The sequence below is a fragment of the Budorcas taxicolor genome, chromosome 16, assembly GCF_023091745.1.
Source record: "Budorcas taxicolor isolate Tak-1 chromosome 16, Takin1.1, whole genome shotgun sequence".
Lineage (NCBI taxonomy): Eukaryota > Metazoa > Chordata > Mammalia > Artiodactyla > Bovidae > Budorcas > Budorcas taxicolor.
The window spans coordinates 59,096,437-59,116,852 of NC_068925.1; the positions used below are offsets into that span (position 1 = coordinate 59,096,437).

Below are 20,416 nucleotides of genomic sequence, written 5' to 3' on the forward strand. Positions count from 1 at the left end.
CATAGTCTTAAGTCACTGGACCACCAGGGAAGTCCCCAAGATCTAGTGGTTATCCACCTTACCAGCCTCTTCTCCTGTCTCTGTGAATTGCATCTGTAAGCTACACTGAGCTACTTGTTTGTCATTCCTGGAAAAATCATGCTTCTTGAGTCTCCATGCCTTGGCAAATGCTGTTTTTTTCTGTTTAAAATTACCTTTGGTGCCTGTTAAACAGAACAGTTTAAGATCTAACTTCTCCATGAAATCATATTCCAGATTCTGGGATGTCACATAAAGAACTCCTTAAACTGTAGCCCTACTAAACTTTGCTCAAACCTTTATGATTACTCACCTAGAGCCAGACATCCTGGAATGTGAGGTCAAGTGGGCCTTAGGAAGCATCACTATGAACAAAGCTAGTGGAGATGATGGAATTCCACTTGAGCTATTTCAAACCCTAAAATATGATGCTGTGAAAGTGCTGCACTCAATATGCCAGCAAATTTGGAAAACTCAGCAGTGGCCACAGGACTGGAAAAAGTCATTTTTCATTACAATCCCAAAGAAAGGCAATGCCAAAAAATGTTCAAACTACCACACAATTGCACTCATCTCACATGCTAGTAAAGTAATGCTCAAAATTCTCCAAGCCAGGCTTCAACAGTACATGAACCATGAACTTCCAGATATACAAACTGGTTTTAGAAAAGGTAGAGGAACCAGAGATCAAATTGCCAACATCCACTGGATCATGGAAAAAGCAAGAGAGTTCCAGAAAAACATCTATTTCTGCTTTATTGACTATGCCACAGCCTTTGAATGTGTGGATCACAAAAAACTGTGGAAAATTCTGAAAGAGATGGGAATACCAGATCACCTGACCTGCCTCTTGAGAAATCTGTATGCAGGTCAGGAAGCAACAGTTAGAACTGGACATGGAAAAACAGACTAGTTTCAAATAGGGAAAGGAGTACATTAAGGCTGTATGTTGTCACCCTGCTTGTTTAACTTATATGCAGAGTACATCATGAGAAATGCTGGGCTGGATGAAGCACAAGCTGGAATCAAGATTCCCACGAGAAATATCAGTAACCTCAGATATGCAGATGATACCACCCTTATGGCAGAAAGTGAAGAACTAAAGAGCCTCTTGATGAAAGTGAAAGAGGAGAGTGAAAAAGTTGGCTTAAAGCTCACCATTAAGAAAACTAAGATCATGGCATCTGGTCCCATCACTTCATGGCAAATAGATGGGGAAACAGTGGAAACAGTGACAGACTTTATTTTTGGAGGCTCCAAAATCACTGCAGATGGTGATTGCAGCCATGAAATTAAGACTCTTGCTCCTTGGAAGAAAAGTCATGACCAACTTAGACAGCATATTAAAAAGCAGAGACATTACTTTGCCAACAAAGGTCCAGCTAGTCAAGGTTGTGGTTTTTCCAGTCGTCATGTATGGATGTGAGAGTTGGACTATAAAAAAAGCTGAGCACAAAAGGATTGATGCTTTTGAATTGTGGTGTTGGAGAAGACTCTTGAGATTCTGTTGGATAGTAAGGAGATCCAACCAGTCCATCCTAAAGGAAATCAGTCCAGAATAATCATTGGAAGGACTGATGTAGAAGCTGAAACTCCAATACTTTGGCCACCTGATGCGAAGAGCTGACTCACTTGAAAAGACCCTGATCCTGGGAAAGATTGAAGGCAGGAGGAGAAGGGGACAACAGGATTAGATGGCTGGATGGCATCACCGACTCGATGGACATGAGTCTGAGTGAACTCTGGGAGTTAGTGATGGACAGGGAGGCCTGGCGTGCTGCGGTTTATGGGGTTGCAAAGAGTCAGACGCAACTGAGCGACTGAACTGAACTGAAGTGAAACCTTTCACTGGTTTTAGAATTCACTGCAATTTCCTTGTTATGTGCCCACCTATCTATCTAGACTATTAGTTCTTCCAGAGCAGAGACAACATCTTCTTCTTATAATTAGCAACCTAGCCTATCCTGGGCCACAGTGGGAAATACAGTGAATATTTGCTGAAAACATGAATGAGGGAGAGAGTAAACAATGGAATGGCATGGTGAGAAAGTGTGTGTTAATCGCTCCAGCTGTGTCTGACTCTTTTCAACCCCATGGATTATAGCCCACCAGTTTCCCCTGTCCGTTCTCCAGGCAAGAATATTGGAGTAGGTTGCCATTTCCTTCTCTAGAGGATCTCCCTAAACAAGAGATCAAACCCAGGTCTCCTACACTACAGGCAGATTATTTACTGTCTGAGCCACCAGGGAATCCTGGAGCAGTGAGGGGATTTCTATAAACAAACCAGCTCACTCAGACACACACACACCCCCATCACACACACATACATCACACACCACACTCACATGAACACATACAGATCCAGGTAAACTGAAGCACAATGCAGCAGCTGGATAAAGTTGCAGGTAACACCTCTGTCTCACAGAATCATCCACTGGATTATTTTTTTTGTATTAATGTCCTTGATCAATGTTCTTCCTTGTCTGAAAGTCATGACTGCTTCATTGCTACTTTTCCTTTGGTACATTAACCTAGATTTTTCACAAGGGAATTCATCTTAGCTTTCAGTGGCCTAGGATTTGGTTGTTTGATTTCAAAAGAATGTTCAGGTATTTTAACGTATGCAATATAGGAATACTAAGTGAAAAACGTAAATTCCCATACATGCGGCTCACCTCCACCTCTTGGAACATTAAATAAATTATTCAGGAAAATCAGGCCTACCATTGATTTTTCCATAATACTCCAATACATGTCATTAGTTAGCAATCCGTCAGGTACTTTTCAATTCAAGTGACAGTTTTCACGCTGAAATCAATTTCGATTAATTTTGTAAGAACAATTTAAAGAAACATGGCATCAGACCCCTGATTTAGAGCAAGATGTATGGCGTCTTCTGCTTTTCATTTATCTTGTCATTTTAGGAGGAAAACGCAGTCCTTTGTCTGGCACTTCTTTATATACATATAAACTCATGTTGCTTATCACTCCCGGCTCCATTATTCTCCAGATGGTCACTTTCCCCCCACCTCCTAACAGTTGCTCCATTATTTTGTTAGTGTCCAAAACGAGACCTCGTAGACAGTGATGATCAGAGAATAATGGAAATTAGAGATGGAAATGACAGATTAGGTGTACTTGTCTGTTCCCTGGGGCTAATGTTCCTGTCAGTCTGTAACTTGGGGCTTTAGCCTGTCTTATTTTAAATGACACCATCGTGGGGCCTCCACCATTTCCCTGGAGGCTCTTGTCTACATCCTAAGACTGTCTCTACACACAGCCAGAGGGAATGACGAAGGCTTGTGCAATTACCCAGTGAAGTCAGGCCCATCCTTACATGATCTGTCTACAAGGCAAGGGGCACAGAGGCTTGAGCGATTAGCCCCCAGATACAATCACTGCAGAGAGCCAGCCCTGATCATTCAGGACACAAAGTGAAATGACTTTTTGTCATTGTTTGCTTCAGCAGCAGGTAGGCAGGCTAAGAGATCTCTTCGTCGGTTATTCATCAGCTTTCCCAGTGTTTTACTCGGTAAGAATCATAGTCAACTGAGCTTCTCAGCCATCATGTAAGCTAAGATCCTGGTGCCCCAGCAACCACGCAAACATTTCAGGGGTCAGAGAGTAAGAGCACTGAACTGACTTTACACATGCACGGTGAATGGAACGCTATTCAAACCCCGCTTGGCATCTGTGAGTCAAGCTCTCCCCACCAATCTTGCAACAGCAGGCCACCTCATACGCATTCACCCTTCAAACTCCTTCCTCTATATTTTGCGGCCTGCCTCCCTGACACAATCACCAATTCAGTAGAAACGGAGTCATCCTTCATTTTCACTAACAGAGAAATTTCATGGCATTCTGACTTCCCCCAAGTTTTCTGACCTGTGACTCAGATTTCCTTTCCTTAACTTCATTCTCTCTTGTCCTTATCGCTCAACTTTAACCCGTTCCAGCACATTTGCCCTCATCGAACGTCTACGGGCATCTATCATGCCTTGACTTAGTCATCAGCTGGCCAAGTTCTCTGAGTGGAGCTCTTCTATCCCTTCATCATAAATCACTCCCTTGGGCTCTTCAATCATTTTTATTGCTCTTCTCCAAACTCTCACCCATTTGTCTCCATATTTATTGCTTTGAGAGTCCAGAACTACATTCAATATTCTAGGTTTGGGCTCATCAGAAACATACAGAGGAGGCTAAGCATCGACCTCAGGGCTAAGAGTCCTCAGTGGTGCTAGGGGAAGTGATGGTGGTTTCTTTTCTCCACTTTGTCAGGCTGCAAATACATTTCAACTCTGCAGTCCAAGCAATCACTCCGAGAGGGCTTTTGCCCTGATTTCCAGTTTCCCCCGCCCCACTGACTACTATTATTAGTTATCATTTATTGACCCTTGTCTCCCCACACTCTCCTACTGAACATAGTCAAGGCAGAAAATGGGTTCTCAGCACCCCAAATAAAGTATAAAAAGATGAAAAAAGCAACAGAAAATAAATAGTGGTGATAGTGGCCCAACAGGATGAATGTACTTAATGCCGTTGAATTGTACACTTGAGAATGGGGAAAATAATCATTTTTATGTTATGTATATTTTATCACCATGAAAAATTTTTAAAAGTAAATGGATTTAAAAATAAAGCAATGGACATGGTAATGATTACTATTTTACCCTAGTTGTCTGTGCTCGGGGGAAAGCAAAGGTCTCACAGAGAGATGGTAATTGGGGATCAGGCAAAACTCCTTTATCGCAATCCTGCATTCCCCAAGTCTTTGTATTTCACCCTCTCTGACAGTGCTGGTGAAAACAAGCTTCTAGTCATGTCAGTCTCACAAAGCTCGTGGAGCTCTGGGGGAGTGGTGCTAGAGTCTGTGTGTCTTCACGTGTCTCCAACAAAATCATCAGCTAAGAACTGTCTGTGGAATCCTCATGGTTGACGGTGGTAAGAAAAGGAAGCCTGATTCCCAGATCCCGGCGAAAGGCTCTGAACTCGTAAGCGGAGAGAAAGAAGAGATGGACGTCACTGGGATGGTGTAAATATGGAAATGCACAGTGACACGTCACCCGTTTAATGTTCAGAATAGAACCACCCTTTAGCTCTGTCCCTCTAGACGAAATTGCTCTGCATCCTGTCTGCCTGAGTGGTAATATCCAGGAACTGGCTAATTCGCCATCCCCTCACTTACCCCTGGTTGGTTCCCCATTCATTCCGAATGCAAAGATGCTTGTGCACTGGATCCTTCATGTAACCTTCGTAGCAGAGGCATTCCCCTTAGAAGCAGGGTGAGGAAGAAGGAAAAGAAACACAAAGAAATTGATTGACATGTCTGTGTTGGAGAAAATGTAATGATCAGATCAAACTCTAACAGTGGAAGGGATGAGGCCATAAATCCCATTATGCCATACATTCCCATCTCCACTGACCGTGCAAAGGAACACAGCACCAATCGTCCATTTTCACTACATGATGACTTTCACTAGTGGAGGAAACTAACATTTACACAGTGCCTGTTACATGGGCTCCGCAGGCATAAAATCCAAGGACTGAGCAAGAGGCTTTTTCATCTTTATTTTCTCAGTGGCCAAATACTGCAAAGTACGTATTTCGTGTCCGACACTTTGCGACCCCGTGGACTGTAGCCCACCAGGCTCCTCTGTCCATGGGATTCTCCATGCAAGAATACTGGAGTGGGTTGCCATTTCCTTCTCCAGGGGATCTTCCCAACCCAGGGATCGAACCCAGGTCTCCCGCATTGCAGGCAGATGCTTTAACCGCTAAGCCAGCAAGGAAGCCCCCATTAGATGATCAGTACATGTTTAAAGACCACATAAGTGAGTTATTTTATCAAATATTTCTAAGAAACTTGAGAAGTATGTATTATTAGCCATGTTACGCTGATAAGGGAAACTGAGGCTCAGAAAAATTGAGGGATCCGGAGAAAGCTTTTAAATGTCAGAGTTAACATTTGAACCTATGTCTGTCTGACTATTGACCTTTTTCCCCAACAAAGCCCAAGAACAACTGCTGTATTTAGAGGAAGCCATTTATAGCTATTATGATTTTATAAGAACTCTAGGTTTTTAAATGAAAATAGCTATAATTTTTTTTAATTTCTGGCTACACCCCAAGGCATGTGAGACCCTAGTTCCCCAACCAGGGATCTAGCTCATATCCCCTGCATTGGAAGGCAGCATCCTAACCACTGGCCGTGAAGTCCAAGGCTAATTATCTTTGTGCTGATAAACAGAAGGATCACCTATGTTTGTTTATGGTATCACTGTTTCATTACCGTTAGTTACTCCGATAGGGTACCAAGAGGTCCACAGCCTCTCTGAAGTCATATGCAAAACTATAATGTGTTTATGTGCATCTTTCCTCAGCCGCCTTCCATAACATTCATCAGATTTACCACCCAATCCAAGACCCCTCAAAAGATCAAGAATCATTGCTCTACTTAGAATGACTCTGAAGAAAATTATAACTGTTTCCTTCTATTAATAATTCCTTAGGTGATGCTATGCATCCCTAAACTGCTGAGACCAGTTTCACTACAGCACCAGTACTGACTCTTTCACAGGCTGCTTCTTTAACTTGTAGGTAATGAAAGAACAGGGTGTGACTCCCTAAAACTTGGAAATTGCTATAAAGGCACCAGGCCCTACAGAGACAAGGGGTATGGTTTCTTTATCTCCTTGGGAAGAGATGCTCTAAAAGGACAGAGATGGCATAATAGCTTTGAGAGCTATTTCCTCTTTTCAGAGATAAAAAACAATAAAAATGAAGTGAAGGGGCCTTACAGTTATGAGGGCAGGGATTGTGTAGGCTCTGAGCAAGAAGTTTTTGTTAAACTCTAAGCACAGACATTCTTGCAACATTGCCCTGTAAGCTACTGCCCAACAGAGTCTCACAACCAGATAATACTCATCATCCTCTCCCGCACCTACTCAGTCAAGGTGCTCAGGAGTGGAGTGAAAATGAATAACTTCCTTTGTGAGGGATACAAAGGGAGCGTTAGAGCAATGCTTTGTCTCCTGGATGACAAATTTAGGTTTCCACGCGGGCCAGATTCACAACAGGCTCCAATTTACTGGCTTCGGAGGTGCTGAGCTGAATCTAGGAATGGTCAGGGGGCTGGGAGTCAAACATAAGAAAGCACAGCTGATGATAAGGCTTCTGGTGAAGGCTGTTTCGCTGATAGAAGGAAAGAAAATGGACAAGGACCAGAGGAGGGCAAGAAGGGAAATACCAGGAGCTGGGCTTCATACCGTATCAGTTCCAAAGAAAGCATGGACTCTAGATTGAAAGTTACACAAGGGCAGGAATAAGCTAGTTTTTCCTCTTTTTGAATAGACCTTGTATAAATACTGTGTAATGGACAATAATAAACAAATTAATTAAAGTGTGCCCTAAATTTATAGATAACACCACCTCTCCCCAAGATGCCAATATCAAGCCAATTAATGGGTCAAGTGTCCAGATATGATTCTCCCTTAAGCAGATCATCTTTTAATTTCCTTGTGGACATTTAGGCATGGATATGATATTACAAAACAGGAAGTAATTTCAAGAGGTTGTCAAACCCATCACTCTGACTCTTAGAAAGCTCTTAGCTGGATGCCTGGCCTAGAATTAAAGACTAACAAAAGAGTGAATCCTTCCTCCACACTTGATATCTAGTTACCACAAAATGTGTAGAAATAAACGCAGTAACAACCCAGAGTTCAAGCAGAGCTTGATTTTCCTAATGATGGCAATACCTACGATTTGTAGAGCACGTTTACCTTCCTCAAATTGCCTTCATAGTCATTATCCCCTTATGAGATTTCCATCATTCATTACTATGTGGGGATACACTATTGACAACAAAAGCTTTTCTCCATACAATGGTACATGCAGCCCCAAATCAGAGTGACAGAGAGATGTTTCAAACATATCAGGTTAGAGTTTGAGGATTTCCAAAATTTGCCTCTTAAATCATCCTCATTTCTGGGACTCACCAAACTTTCCTCTTCTGTATTCCTCTTCAAAACCAGTTTGGCCATCTACATTGAAAGGAGTTCAGACTTGATGAGGAAAGTTGCTATGGCAACCAACTGCTAAATCTTGACTTTAAGAGGGGTTTCGTGCAAGCACAGGCTCTGACTGTTAGCTGTGAATTTTAAAGACCCCACAAGGGTGTTGGATGCCCTCCTAAGCTTGAAGTGTTACAGTCTCTGCATCTGCTGTGACAGATGGCAGGGAACACAGGACGTGCCGACTCTGGTGGTGTTCATAGGAATCCAATGGAGAGACGTGTCTCGGCCACGGAGAAGTGCCCAACCGCGATGAAGCGTGCCCTGCAGGAGGCACTCAAAGGCAGCCACATTGCCAGAGAGCAGAACCCCACCCAAGAGATGATCCATGTAGGGCCTGGAGATGCTTACACTTGATCTGTGCTTGACACCCTGAAGGCAGACACCTTGAGGTACCTTCCGTGATGTGCAGTGCCTTCGGTCATTTCCCACTCATTCCACAGACGGATGGAGGCACAAACCTCATTGAAGGATTAAAGGGAGACCTTGAAGCCAGAGCTCCTCAGACATGACTGGGCTGAGCACAAGTTCTTTATGAAGTAAATACAGAGATCAATGCCAAAAAGCCCTGATCCTCTCCAACCTTCAGGTAGCTGCTGACTTTTATTTAAATGAATTGGGTATGCTTCATCCAAAAAGAGAAATCTTTGCAAGACATCTGGGAGGGAATAACATCTAATTGCCTGGTCTCCTCTTCTGGGCAGACATCAGGCTCAGAATCAAATAGCCACATGTGACTCTGGGAGGACAGAGGGAAATAAGCCAAAAGTACACCCTGAAGCAAAGTGCTTTAACTGAGCCACAAAAGGAGTCTGGGGTGAGTGGGCAATCCAGTGGGCAGGAACAAAATGGGAACTGTGGTACCCTGCCAAACTGGGTTCTGAAAACTAGGGAAGACTAGAGAAAGAGAGAGAGAAAGGTCTTTGTTCAGAGCGAGGAAAGGGGAAGAGGGCTAGAGTGAGTCTGGGAACTAGTCAATGCCCCTCACCAGATTTTACACACTTCTTCCAGGATGGGATTGGCCTACACAAAGGTCTGGGACAGAAGGAATTTCAGTGACCATCTTGGGTGGTGATTAAAACTTGATTTAGCTTGGAAGCCCATCCTCCTTGCAGACTCATAAAAGCTACATATCCTGAAAAGGGCAATGAAGGTCTGTGGCCAGAAATGATGGGGGCTGTGAAATCCAGCAGGTGTGTGAAGCCTCCACAGCTGCCCATATGGCAGAACAAAGGCCAGGAATGGAGCAGAGAGAGAGAAGTTGCTGAAGCTAGTCAGTGTGCATTGCCATCAGAAAACCGATCAACCAAAATATAGCTGCCAAAAAACCCTTAGAAAGTATAGAAAAAGTTGATGCCTGGCTGGATCCAGGCAGGATACAATTTCAATAGTTTGCTGTTAGCCCCACGTGATCAGAGACACACCCAGGGTCACCAACCTGGGAGGATCTGGGAGAGAAAGTCAGCATGTGGTTGCTAGAGGGCTTCCAGGCTAGGAGCTTTAGGTACACAATGTCCTGCCCAAATAGCACAGTGGGAGAATGGCAAGGGGAGGCTGGAACGGAAAATGGATCTCAAGTTTCTTCTAGCTAGGCCTTCTGCAGATTCCTGACCCATCTCTAGGTCTGTGTAGCCACTCTCCATAAACCATGCCAGGGCGACATAAAGAGGGCATAACAATGTTTATTTTTCCTCTGTCCTTTTTCTCCTTCCCCGGTGTGTTATTTTTCTATAGCCACCATAAAAAAATTACCACAAACTTAGTGGTTTAAAACAAGAGAAATTTACTACCTTGCAGTTCTGCAGGTCAGAAATCTGATGTCAGTCTCACTGGGCTAAAAACAAGGTGTCCATAGGGCCATGTTCCTTTCTAGAGGCTTGGGGGGAGAATCATTTTCCTTGCCTTTTCCACCTTCTAGAGGATGCCTGCATTCACTGGTTCCTCAGCCTTCAAATCCAGCAATGGCTGGTGGAGTCCTTTTTATGTCGTATCACGCTGGCCTCTTCTCCCTCCCTCTTCCACTGTTAAGCACTCTTGTGATTTCATTGGGCCTACTTGATTAATTCAGGATACTCCCCTTATTTTAAGATCAGATGTCCAGCAACCTTAATTTCATCAGCAACTTGAATTCATTTTTTCCAGGTAACATAACACTTTAACAGGTTCTTCAGATTAGGAAGTGAACATATTTGGGGGCCCATTACAACACCTGAGCCCTGAAGAATTGATGCTTTCAAATTGTGGTGCTGGAGAAGACTCTTTCTTGAGAGTCCTATGGACACCAGGGAGATCAAACCAGTCAATCCTGAGGGAAATCAACCCTGAATATTCACTGGAAAGACTGATGTTGAAGCTGAGGCTCCAATACTTTGTCCACCTGATGCAAAGAGCTGACTCATTGGAAAAGACCCCGATGCTGGGAAAGACTGAGGGCAGGAGGAGAAGGGGACGACAGAGAATGAGATGGTAGGATGGCATCACTGACTCAATGGACACGAGTTTGAGCAAACTCCAGGAGACAGTGAAGGACAGGGAGGCCTGGCGTGCTGCAGCCCATGGGGTCACAAAGAGCTGGACACGACTGAGCGACTACACAACAATCTACAGCACCTACCCCACCTGGTACTTCTGTGCAGGTGATGAGTAAACACACACTTAAGTTTGGAACACGTTGGAAGGATGCCTAAGGAGAGCTTCAGGCTCTAGGGGAGCCTTTGCAGTGACTGAGCACCAGTGCTTGCGCGTGTGTTTGTGTGTGTGAAAAAGTATACACGTGCACTTGCACAGTTCTACCCATCCACATGGGCAGAGCCCTCCGCATGGCTGGGAAAGCACATGTCCCAACACTATGGCATTTCCTAGTGAGTTAGCTAGAGGACTGCAAAAATAACGTGGGCTTGACTTGCAGCCAATTCCCACACTCAGCTCCTTGGAGAAAGGCTCTAGGATAGAGTGTGGGAGGCGATAAAGTTTCTTGCTGATGAGTGTGTGGGATGACCACATCATCCCCTGCACAGACAGAAGCAGGGCAGGAAGGGGGAGGATTTCCAACCCCAGCCTTGATGGAAATGGAAGTCTCTGCAGCCATCATTTCCCAGAGGCTACCCTGAATGAAGATATTGCACCTTAGTTCTGTTTTAACCTCCATCCCTGGCTTTCCAGTTGGAATTTCAATAATTGCCATAAATACTGGGAAGCCACTGGCAGGGGAGGGGCTTCCCAAAGGCATTTGCAGTGAGGATTAGCAATGAGACATCATGAGGGGCTAAAGAGGTGATGGGAGCTTCGCTGTGGACAAGTAGCTTTTTCAGCTTCCAGCTTGGGAAACAGGGATGTCCAGCAATGGTGACTGGTAAATAGTGTTACAGCGACAGGGGTGTTGGCTTGGACCTTTACAGCCCCACTTGTGCTCTTATATCATGGTGGATAGAACACCAACTCTGCCTGCAGTAGCCATGGGACTTCAGGCAAGACATGTACTTCTTAGGGAATTTGAGCACTGACCTAAAGTAAGGAGGGGTTTATCTCTAAGACCAACCAAGCTTAAAACATCAATCCCTCTTTCCACATGTTATTCAAAGAGCTTCCTGTTCTTTAAAACCTCAAGTGAAGCTTCCAAGACCCTCTGGAGGTCACGCTTCTCTCAGAAGTGACTTTAACAAGTGAGATTGGCCAGGGTCTCCTCATGCAGGTCAGAGGGGGCCAGAGACTACTCAGCCGCCTAGAGAGGCCCCACCACTGAGATAAGCCTGCTTTTCTCTCCTGAGCACGCTGGCTTTTGGGCATGGTGCACAGCCCATCTGTCTGGTTTGGTGTTTGCCTGACAGCGTGGGAGGAGCATGAAGTAAGCACAGTCTTAGACATCAGATGTTTAAAATGCTGTGCTTTCTCCTCCATATGGGGGCCTAGAATCTCTGTGATGGGCCCACGTAACAACAACTTTCAGACCTAAGAAGGTGAACTTTTGATGCTGCGGTTACCTGTTATTCCCCCAGAGAGCTGCAGCGATGGATTATAACAGAAGTAAGAGCTAGGTCTCTTGGAGGAAACTTCTACTGGTATCCTTACAGCCTGGCACCTGACTGAGATGCATCTGTATGTGTGTGTTTATGTGCGTGTGTGTGTCTGTATGTGCATGTGTATAGGAGGAGGAAGAAGAGGGGGTGGTACATGAGGTACAGAGAGCTGGAGGAGCCGGCCCTAGACTCCAAGAACGTTTCACTTGGGGGTCTTGGATGTCAGCACATCCCCTTCCCTGGTTCTAAGGCATCTTACCATGCCTCTGGTAAGGAGAAAAGGAAAGATATGCCCATCTGAATGCAGAGTTCCAAAGAATAGCAAGGAGAGATAAGAAAGCTTTCCTAAATGATCAATGCAAAGAAATAGAGGAAAACAATAGAATGGGAAAGACTAGAGATCTCTTCAAGAGAATGAGAGATACCAAGGGAACATTTCATGCAAAGATGGGCTCAATAAAGGGCAGAAACAGTATGGACCTAACAGAAGCAGAAGATATTAAGAAGAGATGACAAGAATACACAGAAAAACCATATAAAAAATATCTTAATGATCCAGATAACCACGATGGTGTGATCACTCACCTAGAACCAGACATCCTGGGGCACAAAATCAAGTGGGCCTTAGGAAGCATCACTATGAACAAAGCTAGTGGTGGTGATGGAATTCCAGTTGCTATTTCAAATCCTAGAAGATGATGCTGTGAAAGTGCTGCATTCAATATGCAAACAAATTTGGAAAACTCAGCAGTGGCCACAGTTGGAAAAAGTCAGTTTTCATCTCAATGCCAAAGAAAGGCAATGCCAAAGAATGTTCAGACTACCACATAATTGTACTCATCTCACGTGCTAGTAAAGTAATGCTCAAAATTCTCCAAGCAAGGCTTCAACAGTATGTGAACTAAGAACTTCCAGATGTTCAAGGTGGATTTAGAAAACACAGAGTAACCAGAGATCAAATTGCCAACATGCGTTGGAAAAGAAAGGGAATTCCAGAAAAACATCTACTTCTGCTTCATTGACTACACTGGAGGCTTTGACTGTGTGGATCATAACAAACTGGAAAATTCTTAAAGAGATGGGAATACCAGGCTACCTGACCTGCCTCTTGAGAAACCTATATGCAGGTAAGGAAGCAACAGTTAGAACTGGACATGGAACAACAGACTGGTTCCAAATTGGTAAAGGAGTATATCAAGGTTGCATATTGTCACTCTGCTTATTTAACTTCTATGCAGAGTACATCATGAAAAATGTCGGGCTCGGTGAAGCACAAGCTGGAATCAAGATTGCTGGGAGAAATATCAATAACCTCAGATATGCAGATGACACCACCCTTAAGGCAGAAAGGCTGGCTTAAAACTCAACGTTCAAAAAATGAAGAGCATGGCATCTGGTCCCATCCTTTCATGGCAAAGAGATGGGGAAACAATGGAAACAGTGACAGACTTTATTTTCTTGGGCTCCAAAATCACTGCAGATGGTGACGGTAGCCATTAAATTAAAAGATCCTTGCTACTTGGAAGAAAAGTTATGACCAACCTAGAGAGCATATTAAAAAGCAGAGACATTAATTTGCCAACAAAGGTCCATCTAGTCAAAGCTATGGTTTTTCCAGTAGTCATATATGGATGTGAGAGTTGGACTACAAAGAAAGTTCAGTGCTGAAGAATTGATACTTTTGAACTGTGGTGTTGGAGAAGACTCTTGAAAGTCCCTTGGACTGCACAGAGATCAAACCAGTCAATCATAAAGGAAATCAGTCCTGAATATTCATGGGGGGACTGATGCTGAAGCTGAAACTCCAATACTTAAGCCACCTGATGCGAAGAACTGACTCATTGGAAAAGACCCTGATGTTGGGAAAGATTGAAGGCAGGAGGAAAAGGGGATGACAGGGAATGAGAAAGTTGGATGGCATTACAGACTCAATGGATATGGGTTTGAGCAAGCTCCGGGAGTTCGTGGTGGACAGGGAGGCCTGGCGTGCTGCAGTCCATGGGGCCGCAGAGCATTGGACACTAGCAACTGAACTGAACTGAACTGAACTGAACCAAGCCTCTGAGAAGGAGCTATCTGTGTACTGCATCTACTGGAACTTTATGCTGCTAAGTCACTTCAGTCTTGTCTGACTCTGTGTGACCCCATAGACAGCAGCCCACCAGGCTCCCCCATCCCTGGGATTCTCCAGGCAAGAACACTGGAGTGGGTTTCCATTTCCTTCTCCAATGCATGAAGGTGAAAAGAGAAAGTGAAGTCGCTCAGTCGTGTCTGACTCTTAGCGACCCCATGGACTGTAGCCTACCAGGCTCCTCCGTCCATGGGATTTTCCAGGCAAGAGCACTGGAGTGGGGTGCCATTGCCTTCTCCAAGGTCTTTATAAAGATTATCATAGATGATCTCCTTCTACAATGAAAGTGCAAAGCAACCTGGGATGAAGGCTCCATATTCCTGGTATCTTGCAGCTCAAGAAGCACTGTGAACATCCCAATGCATACTGTGTCTGAATTCAAACCCTCTCTCAGAACAGTCCCAGCCCCACTGGATAATATAACAGCCTGAAAGATGCCTATATCCTTTGGCACAGTAATCTCTCTTCTAAGATTTATTTGAAGAACATGACTTCAAATGTGCCCTACATTTATGTGGAAAGATATTCATTTTAGTAGTATTTGTAAAAATTAAAAATTTAATGCACCCTAAATGTCAAATAATACAGGACTATTTAAATGAGCTATGATACAGACATACAATAGAATACCAAATGGTCGTTAGAAATTACATTATTGAGGATTATTTAGCGTTTCTCGAAAATTCCCATGATAGAATGTGTGAAAAAAATCAAGAAAATTCTACAGGACTTAGTGTGCTTACAAACCTCTAAGAATCAGTCACTGTAAAAGATCAGAAGGGAGGACATTAAAATTTTTAAATGATTTCTCCAGGAGATAGAATTATAGATGAGAATCATTTTCTTCTATATGCTTTTCTAAATATTCCAAATTTTCTGCAATAAACAAGCATAATGATTTCAGACCCCATAGCTGATATCCCCTGACTGCAGGGAAATGGGCTGTGGAGGTCATCCTGAAATTATCTGTGGGGCTTATGGCTATAGTCAGGATGCTTCTAAGGCTTCTGCCAGAAGATGACCCACATTTCAAGCCAACACACTCAGGGGCCCAACCACATGCTTCCAGTCTGCACAGCCTTGGCTCCCAATGATAATGGGTCAATCAGGAGGGGTGGCCTGGATTTTGAGGGGGTGATTGCAAGAGGCATGAACTCTGACAGTTACCCGCTGCCCGATGCTCCTGCCTACCAGTTTCAGGGTCGCATTGGTGTTCACAGGGGTCCAGGAGCCGCCGGGCACAGAGGTCCATGGCCCAGGGTCCACTGGAGTTCTGCTGAGAGAAGAGAACCACTTGGGCAGGGTTCAGCCAGTCACTGGCATCCAACTGGCTCCCCTCCAGCAAGATGAAGCGACTCCCTGCAGGGCAAGAGAGAGGACATGTGCTTGTGTGTGCACAAAACACCCACCACCCACCCCTCAACATACACACACATGCATCACAGAAGACAGAATAAGGGATGCTCTGCAGATTAGCACCAACCCAAGGTCATTACCTCTGCTAATCCTGGACCACAGTGAATCACAGAGCAAGGAGTCAGCAGACAGACACTCAGCCACCTCTTGGACCTCCTGCCACATCATCCCTTGCTGACTCGCCCCATCCCATCTCTACTAGGGTGGACCCAAGGGATAGAGGGACAGAGCAGCTCTGTGATGGCTGTGGCATGGCTCCATCAGACCCAGCCGCAGGCGCTGGCACTTATTCAAGGAACAGGGACCTGCTGCCTGTTGTCAGTTGCCATGAAATAGCAGGCTCTCTAACCCCCTGGACAGTCCCCACCTGTTTTCAGCCCTTAACAGCAACTGAGAGAACAGACATTAACAAGTCAATTAGGTGCTCTGGGCTTTACTAATTCAGGGACTCTCCATACCTATATTATTCCTTCATTATATTGGGGTTCCCCTGGGTGAAAGTAAATTATTGCTTCAGCTTGCTAGGCTCATAGCAAGTTACTGCAATTAGGAATTTCTCACCAGGCATACCAATTGGAAACATGACTGATACTTCAACACTCAACTATTTCACTTAGCTTTTCCCCATTCAAAGGCTAAGAGAATCTTGGTGGCTATGTACCTATAGCCAGTAAGCTCTGTATTTATCCACCAAGTGAAGTGAAGGTGCTCAGTTGTGTCTGACTCTTTTCGATCCCATGGACTGTAGCCTACCACGTTCCTCTGTCCATAGGATTTTCCAGGTGAGAGTACTGGAGTGGGTTGTCATTTTCTTCTCCAGGGTATCTTCCCGACCCAGGGATTGAACCCAGGTCTCCTGCATTGTAGGCAGATGCCTTACCGTCTGAGACAGGTGCTTATTGAAAAGCAAACAGAAATGGGCACAGAGAGGAGAGAGTGATCTGCTCATTTTTTTTAAAAAACCTGTTTTCTGATTCCATCAGAAATGGACATGAACTTGGGCAAACTCCAGGAGATGGTGACGGACAGGGAGGCCTGGCGTGCTGCAGTCCATGAGGTCACAAAGAGTCGGACACAAATGGGCAACTGAACAACACAGCAATCTGATTTCATTGGTGGACAATCTAATTTTGTCCTCTGTCTATCTTATCTGGGTATATATTTTTTTCTCACTAATAGTAATAGCTCACAGTGGACCCTGGCTTGTTTGTATCTTTCCTGCCCACCCTGAAGCCTTCCTCTCTGGGTGGGGGCGGAGAAATGGCATCCTCAGAGGTGGGCTTACCATCAGCGATGAGGTGCTCGGGGACGTGCAGGGTGATTCTGACCACGAGGGGGCAGCTGACATGAGAGGTGCACACAAGGCCAATCACGCAGCTGGTGATGCTGATCAATGTCAAGGTCGTCTTGTTCACAGGACTTCGGGGAGAGCCCACTGAAAACAAGACAAAAGCAAAGCATTTGGTGGTAAGACTCTTGGCAGTGAAGGGCCTTTTGCTGCCCGACCTGGCAAATAGGGGAGGGAGCGTGCAAACACAGGCCAGGTGAGAGATGTGTCCAGTCCATGAGCTTCAGGGAACTCCATGGCATCGCCTGGAGTCAGAGGGGACTGGGCCACAGGTGGTCGTCAGTGTGAACAGCGGTCAGTCGCATGCAAGTTCCTGTGCATGCCTCCTGAGCCAGGTTCACAAGGGAAGTCATAAAGGAGGGCACTGCCGCCCGCTACTCAGCTGGCTGGCGGGCTCTAACCTCTTGCTCAAGGGTGGTAGGAAGGCTTTCACCCAACGCTGGAAGTCCCTGCACTTTCCATGGTTTTCCACATAGGGTGCTCTCACAAACCAGCTCCTCCACTCCTGGAGCTCAAACCACCTCCCACCCCTAGGCAGGCGTCCTAGGGCCTGGAAGGAAGAAAGCAAGGAAAGCTGGCTCTTGTCACACCTGAATGCTCTCCCTAGTCCTACAGTCCTTGGGGTATGGTTATAAACAGAAGCTTAGAGATAAAATAAGAAAGCTGAGGGATAAGAAACATGTCCAGGTAGGTAGGGACAGGGCTCAGAAGGGAGGTTTTGGGGGTGTGTTTGCTGTTTGGGAGTTAACAAGAGGGACCTTTCATAGATGTGGGAACTTAAGAAAGCAAGGCAAGCTGCCAATAAAATGTGTGGATCCTATGGAATTATCTTATAGTCTGTGTAAGCATTTATTACTGGCAATGTGCTCAGTGTTTCTACATACATGACATTAAACATTTGCTTCCTGACGATACATCTATGAGTCTGAACAGAAACTGCCCACTTTACAGATAAGGGGAATAAGGCTCGAAGGGATCAACTTAACAGTGACAGTTAACACTCAGGCAGTGTAGCTACGTGTCAGGCACCAGTGCCCAGGGTCGTCCATAGTTCACATCATTTAACAGGGATGCAGCCTAATGAGGCAGCGCCCATAGAAATACTGTAGAAAGGCCGCAGGGCAGTCTAGAGTCAAGCTGCTACTAGGGAGGGGAGCCAGAATCAGCACACACGTCCAGCAAGGTTACGACCCCCAGCCAGTTCACTATTCACTCGCTGGGCCCAGTGAGGTCTTTGGAACCACTGTTCTCAGGAATACAGGGAAAGATTTGGACTCTGGATGCACACATCTTTTATGGGAGCAGGTTCCCTGAGTGTGTGTGTTGGCAATAGCTGGGAAGGAAAGATTCCAGAATCACAGGTGGCCTCTGGATCCCCTGTCCCTTGTTATCGGGAGATATTCTATTCATGTGAGTATACTTCAAGATGGAGCCTGTTTCCCACACTTACACACTCGACCTCCAGTCCACACCAGGCCCGAGCAGCAGATAGATACACTACTAGAATGGCCCTCAGGCACTCAAATGCAATACCCAGAACTAGGCTCTCCACCTTCCCTCCAGTCCTGCTCTCCTGCCCACCTCCACTGCCCAATGAATGGCACTGCCATCTCCTTGGTTTCCAAGTTCAAAAACCCCATCATGTCTAAATTTTCCTTCTCTCATAAGCCACGCCCTCCCTGCCACAGGTGTGTCTGAAATTTCTCTTACTCCACCCTCTGCCTCCCTACCTGTGCCCATCATCTCACCCAGTCTCCCTGGTCAACACCCAACCCCTCCCCTACTCTCTTCTACTCCAGCCTCCACGCTGCCCTGGAGGGATGGTTCAAAAAGCTGAGCAGACCAGCGACTTGGCTCTTTAAAAACTCCAGTCGAGGCAGTGGACTTTCTCCTGATCTTCCAGCCTTGTCTCTGAAGCAAACCACAGCCTTGCGCCAGAAGCTTGATTCTAGTAAACCATTCACTGCGCTCTGACTCGACAATTATAGTTTATGTCCCTGTGACTTTGCACATATTATTTCCTCCTCCACAGAGTGCCATTTTGTCACCTTGTCAGCCTATTCTTCAGGTCTCGGCTCAAACAATATCTCCCTGTAAACACTTCCCTGAAGTCTTCAGGAAGAGATTCTCACCCATTCCTTGCTCTCCCTCCAGCCCTCCTCACACATTGCTATCACTGTTCACAGGCACTTGCCACTGCTCTCCTGCGACAGCGACGACTTGTTGCCCAGCCTCTTGTCTCTCTGGTCCTTCTGCAGCATCAACCCATCACCCAGCATCTCTACTGGACTTCACAATTTCCAGGGGTTCCCTTTGACCTATCAGTGGTGGTGGCTGTTTAGTCGCTAAGTCATGTCCAACTCTTACCACCCCATGGACAGTAGCCTGCCAGGCTTCTCTGTCCATGGTGTTCTCCAGGCAAGAATACTGGAGGGGATTGCCATTTCCTTCTCCAGAGGATCTCCCCAACCCAGAAATCGAACTCAGTCCTCCTGAATTGTAGGCAGATTCTTTACCAACTGAGCTATAAGGCTTAAATGCATTTGACCTACAGAACCAAATGCAAACCCAGTAAATGGTTTGCATGGTCCTCTGGCAGCTAGCCTGTTACCCACTCACATCCCTCATCTCCTGGTGTGCCTGTTTATTCAAATCCTAGATTACAACTGCCATACTGAACTCCTTTCCCTTGCTTGAAAATGCCATGTTCTTTTCTGCTTTCAAGGCTTTGTATCTGCTCTTTTCTTCTCCTGAAATGCCCTTCCCCTAGACTTTTCTCTTTCAAGAAATTCTATACATTGTATACAAACCGAGGCTAATTATTTTCTCCTTTTTTGTCTCCTTTTGCTGCCAGGTAGAATTAACTGTTCTCTCTTCTGAGTACTCATTTTACTTTATTTATATTATTAAATTAAGCCTTATCATTGTGCCATGTTTTCATGTTTCTACTACCAATCACAAAGCCTGACCCATGGCGTGTGGGTTATAAAATTTCCTGCTGGCCTGATTGATGTATCCAGTTCAATTCAACAAAAACTGGCGAGCATCTATTACAGGCAAAATCCCTCACTAGGCACTTTGGAAAAATAAATTAGACATGCCCATCCGTAAGAAGCTTACAGTCTAGTTAATCGCAACAAACAGTTGATTCACTAGGAGAGCCTGGTATTTTAAAAGGAATAGTTTTATGCTGCAAAGAAACTCATTCTAACTCATTACTATGGATTTTCCTAAGCAGGGTTTTATTAAAGCAGAAACCTACCCTGCTTTGCTGTGGCCTAGGGTCGACGGGCCTAGGTCAACTCTTTGCTATACAGAAATATGTAATGAGGCTCAAAGGTCCATATTCTCACCTCAGGGATACTGGGACATCAGAGATTAGGTGGCCCAGAGCCCCAGTGATCTCTTAAGGAAA

At 45.2% G+C, this 20,416-nt stretch overlaps 1 protein-coding gene across 1 annotated transcript in view; it reads right to left on the minus strand.

The window, feature by feature from the left end:
• Positions 1-20,416, minus strand: part of ASTN1 (astrotactin 1) — a 356,719-nt gene that overhangs the window by 170,870 nt on the left and 165,433 nt on the right. Inside the window, exons 6-8 of the mRNA XM_052653778.1 lie at positions 16,939-17,088; positions 15,429-15,596; positions 5,204-5,288 (exon numbers count right to left, since the gene is read on the minus strand). Of these exons, the coding sequence (XP_052509738.1) occupies positions 5,204-5,288; positions 15,429-15,596; positions 16,939-17,088 (403 nt within the window). The remainder of the gene's footprint in view (positions 1-5,203; positions 5,289-15,428; positions 15,597-16,938; positions 17,089-20,416) is intronic.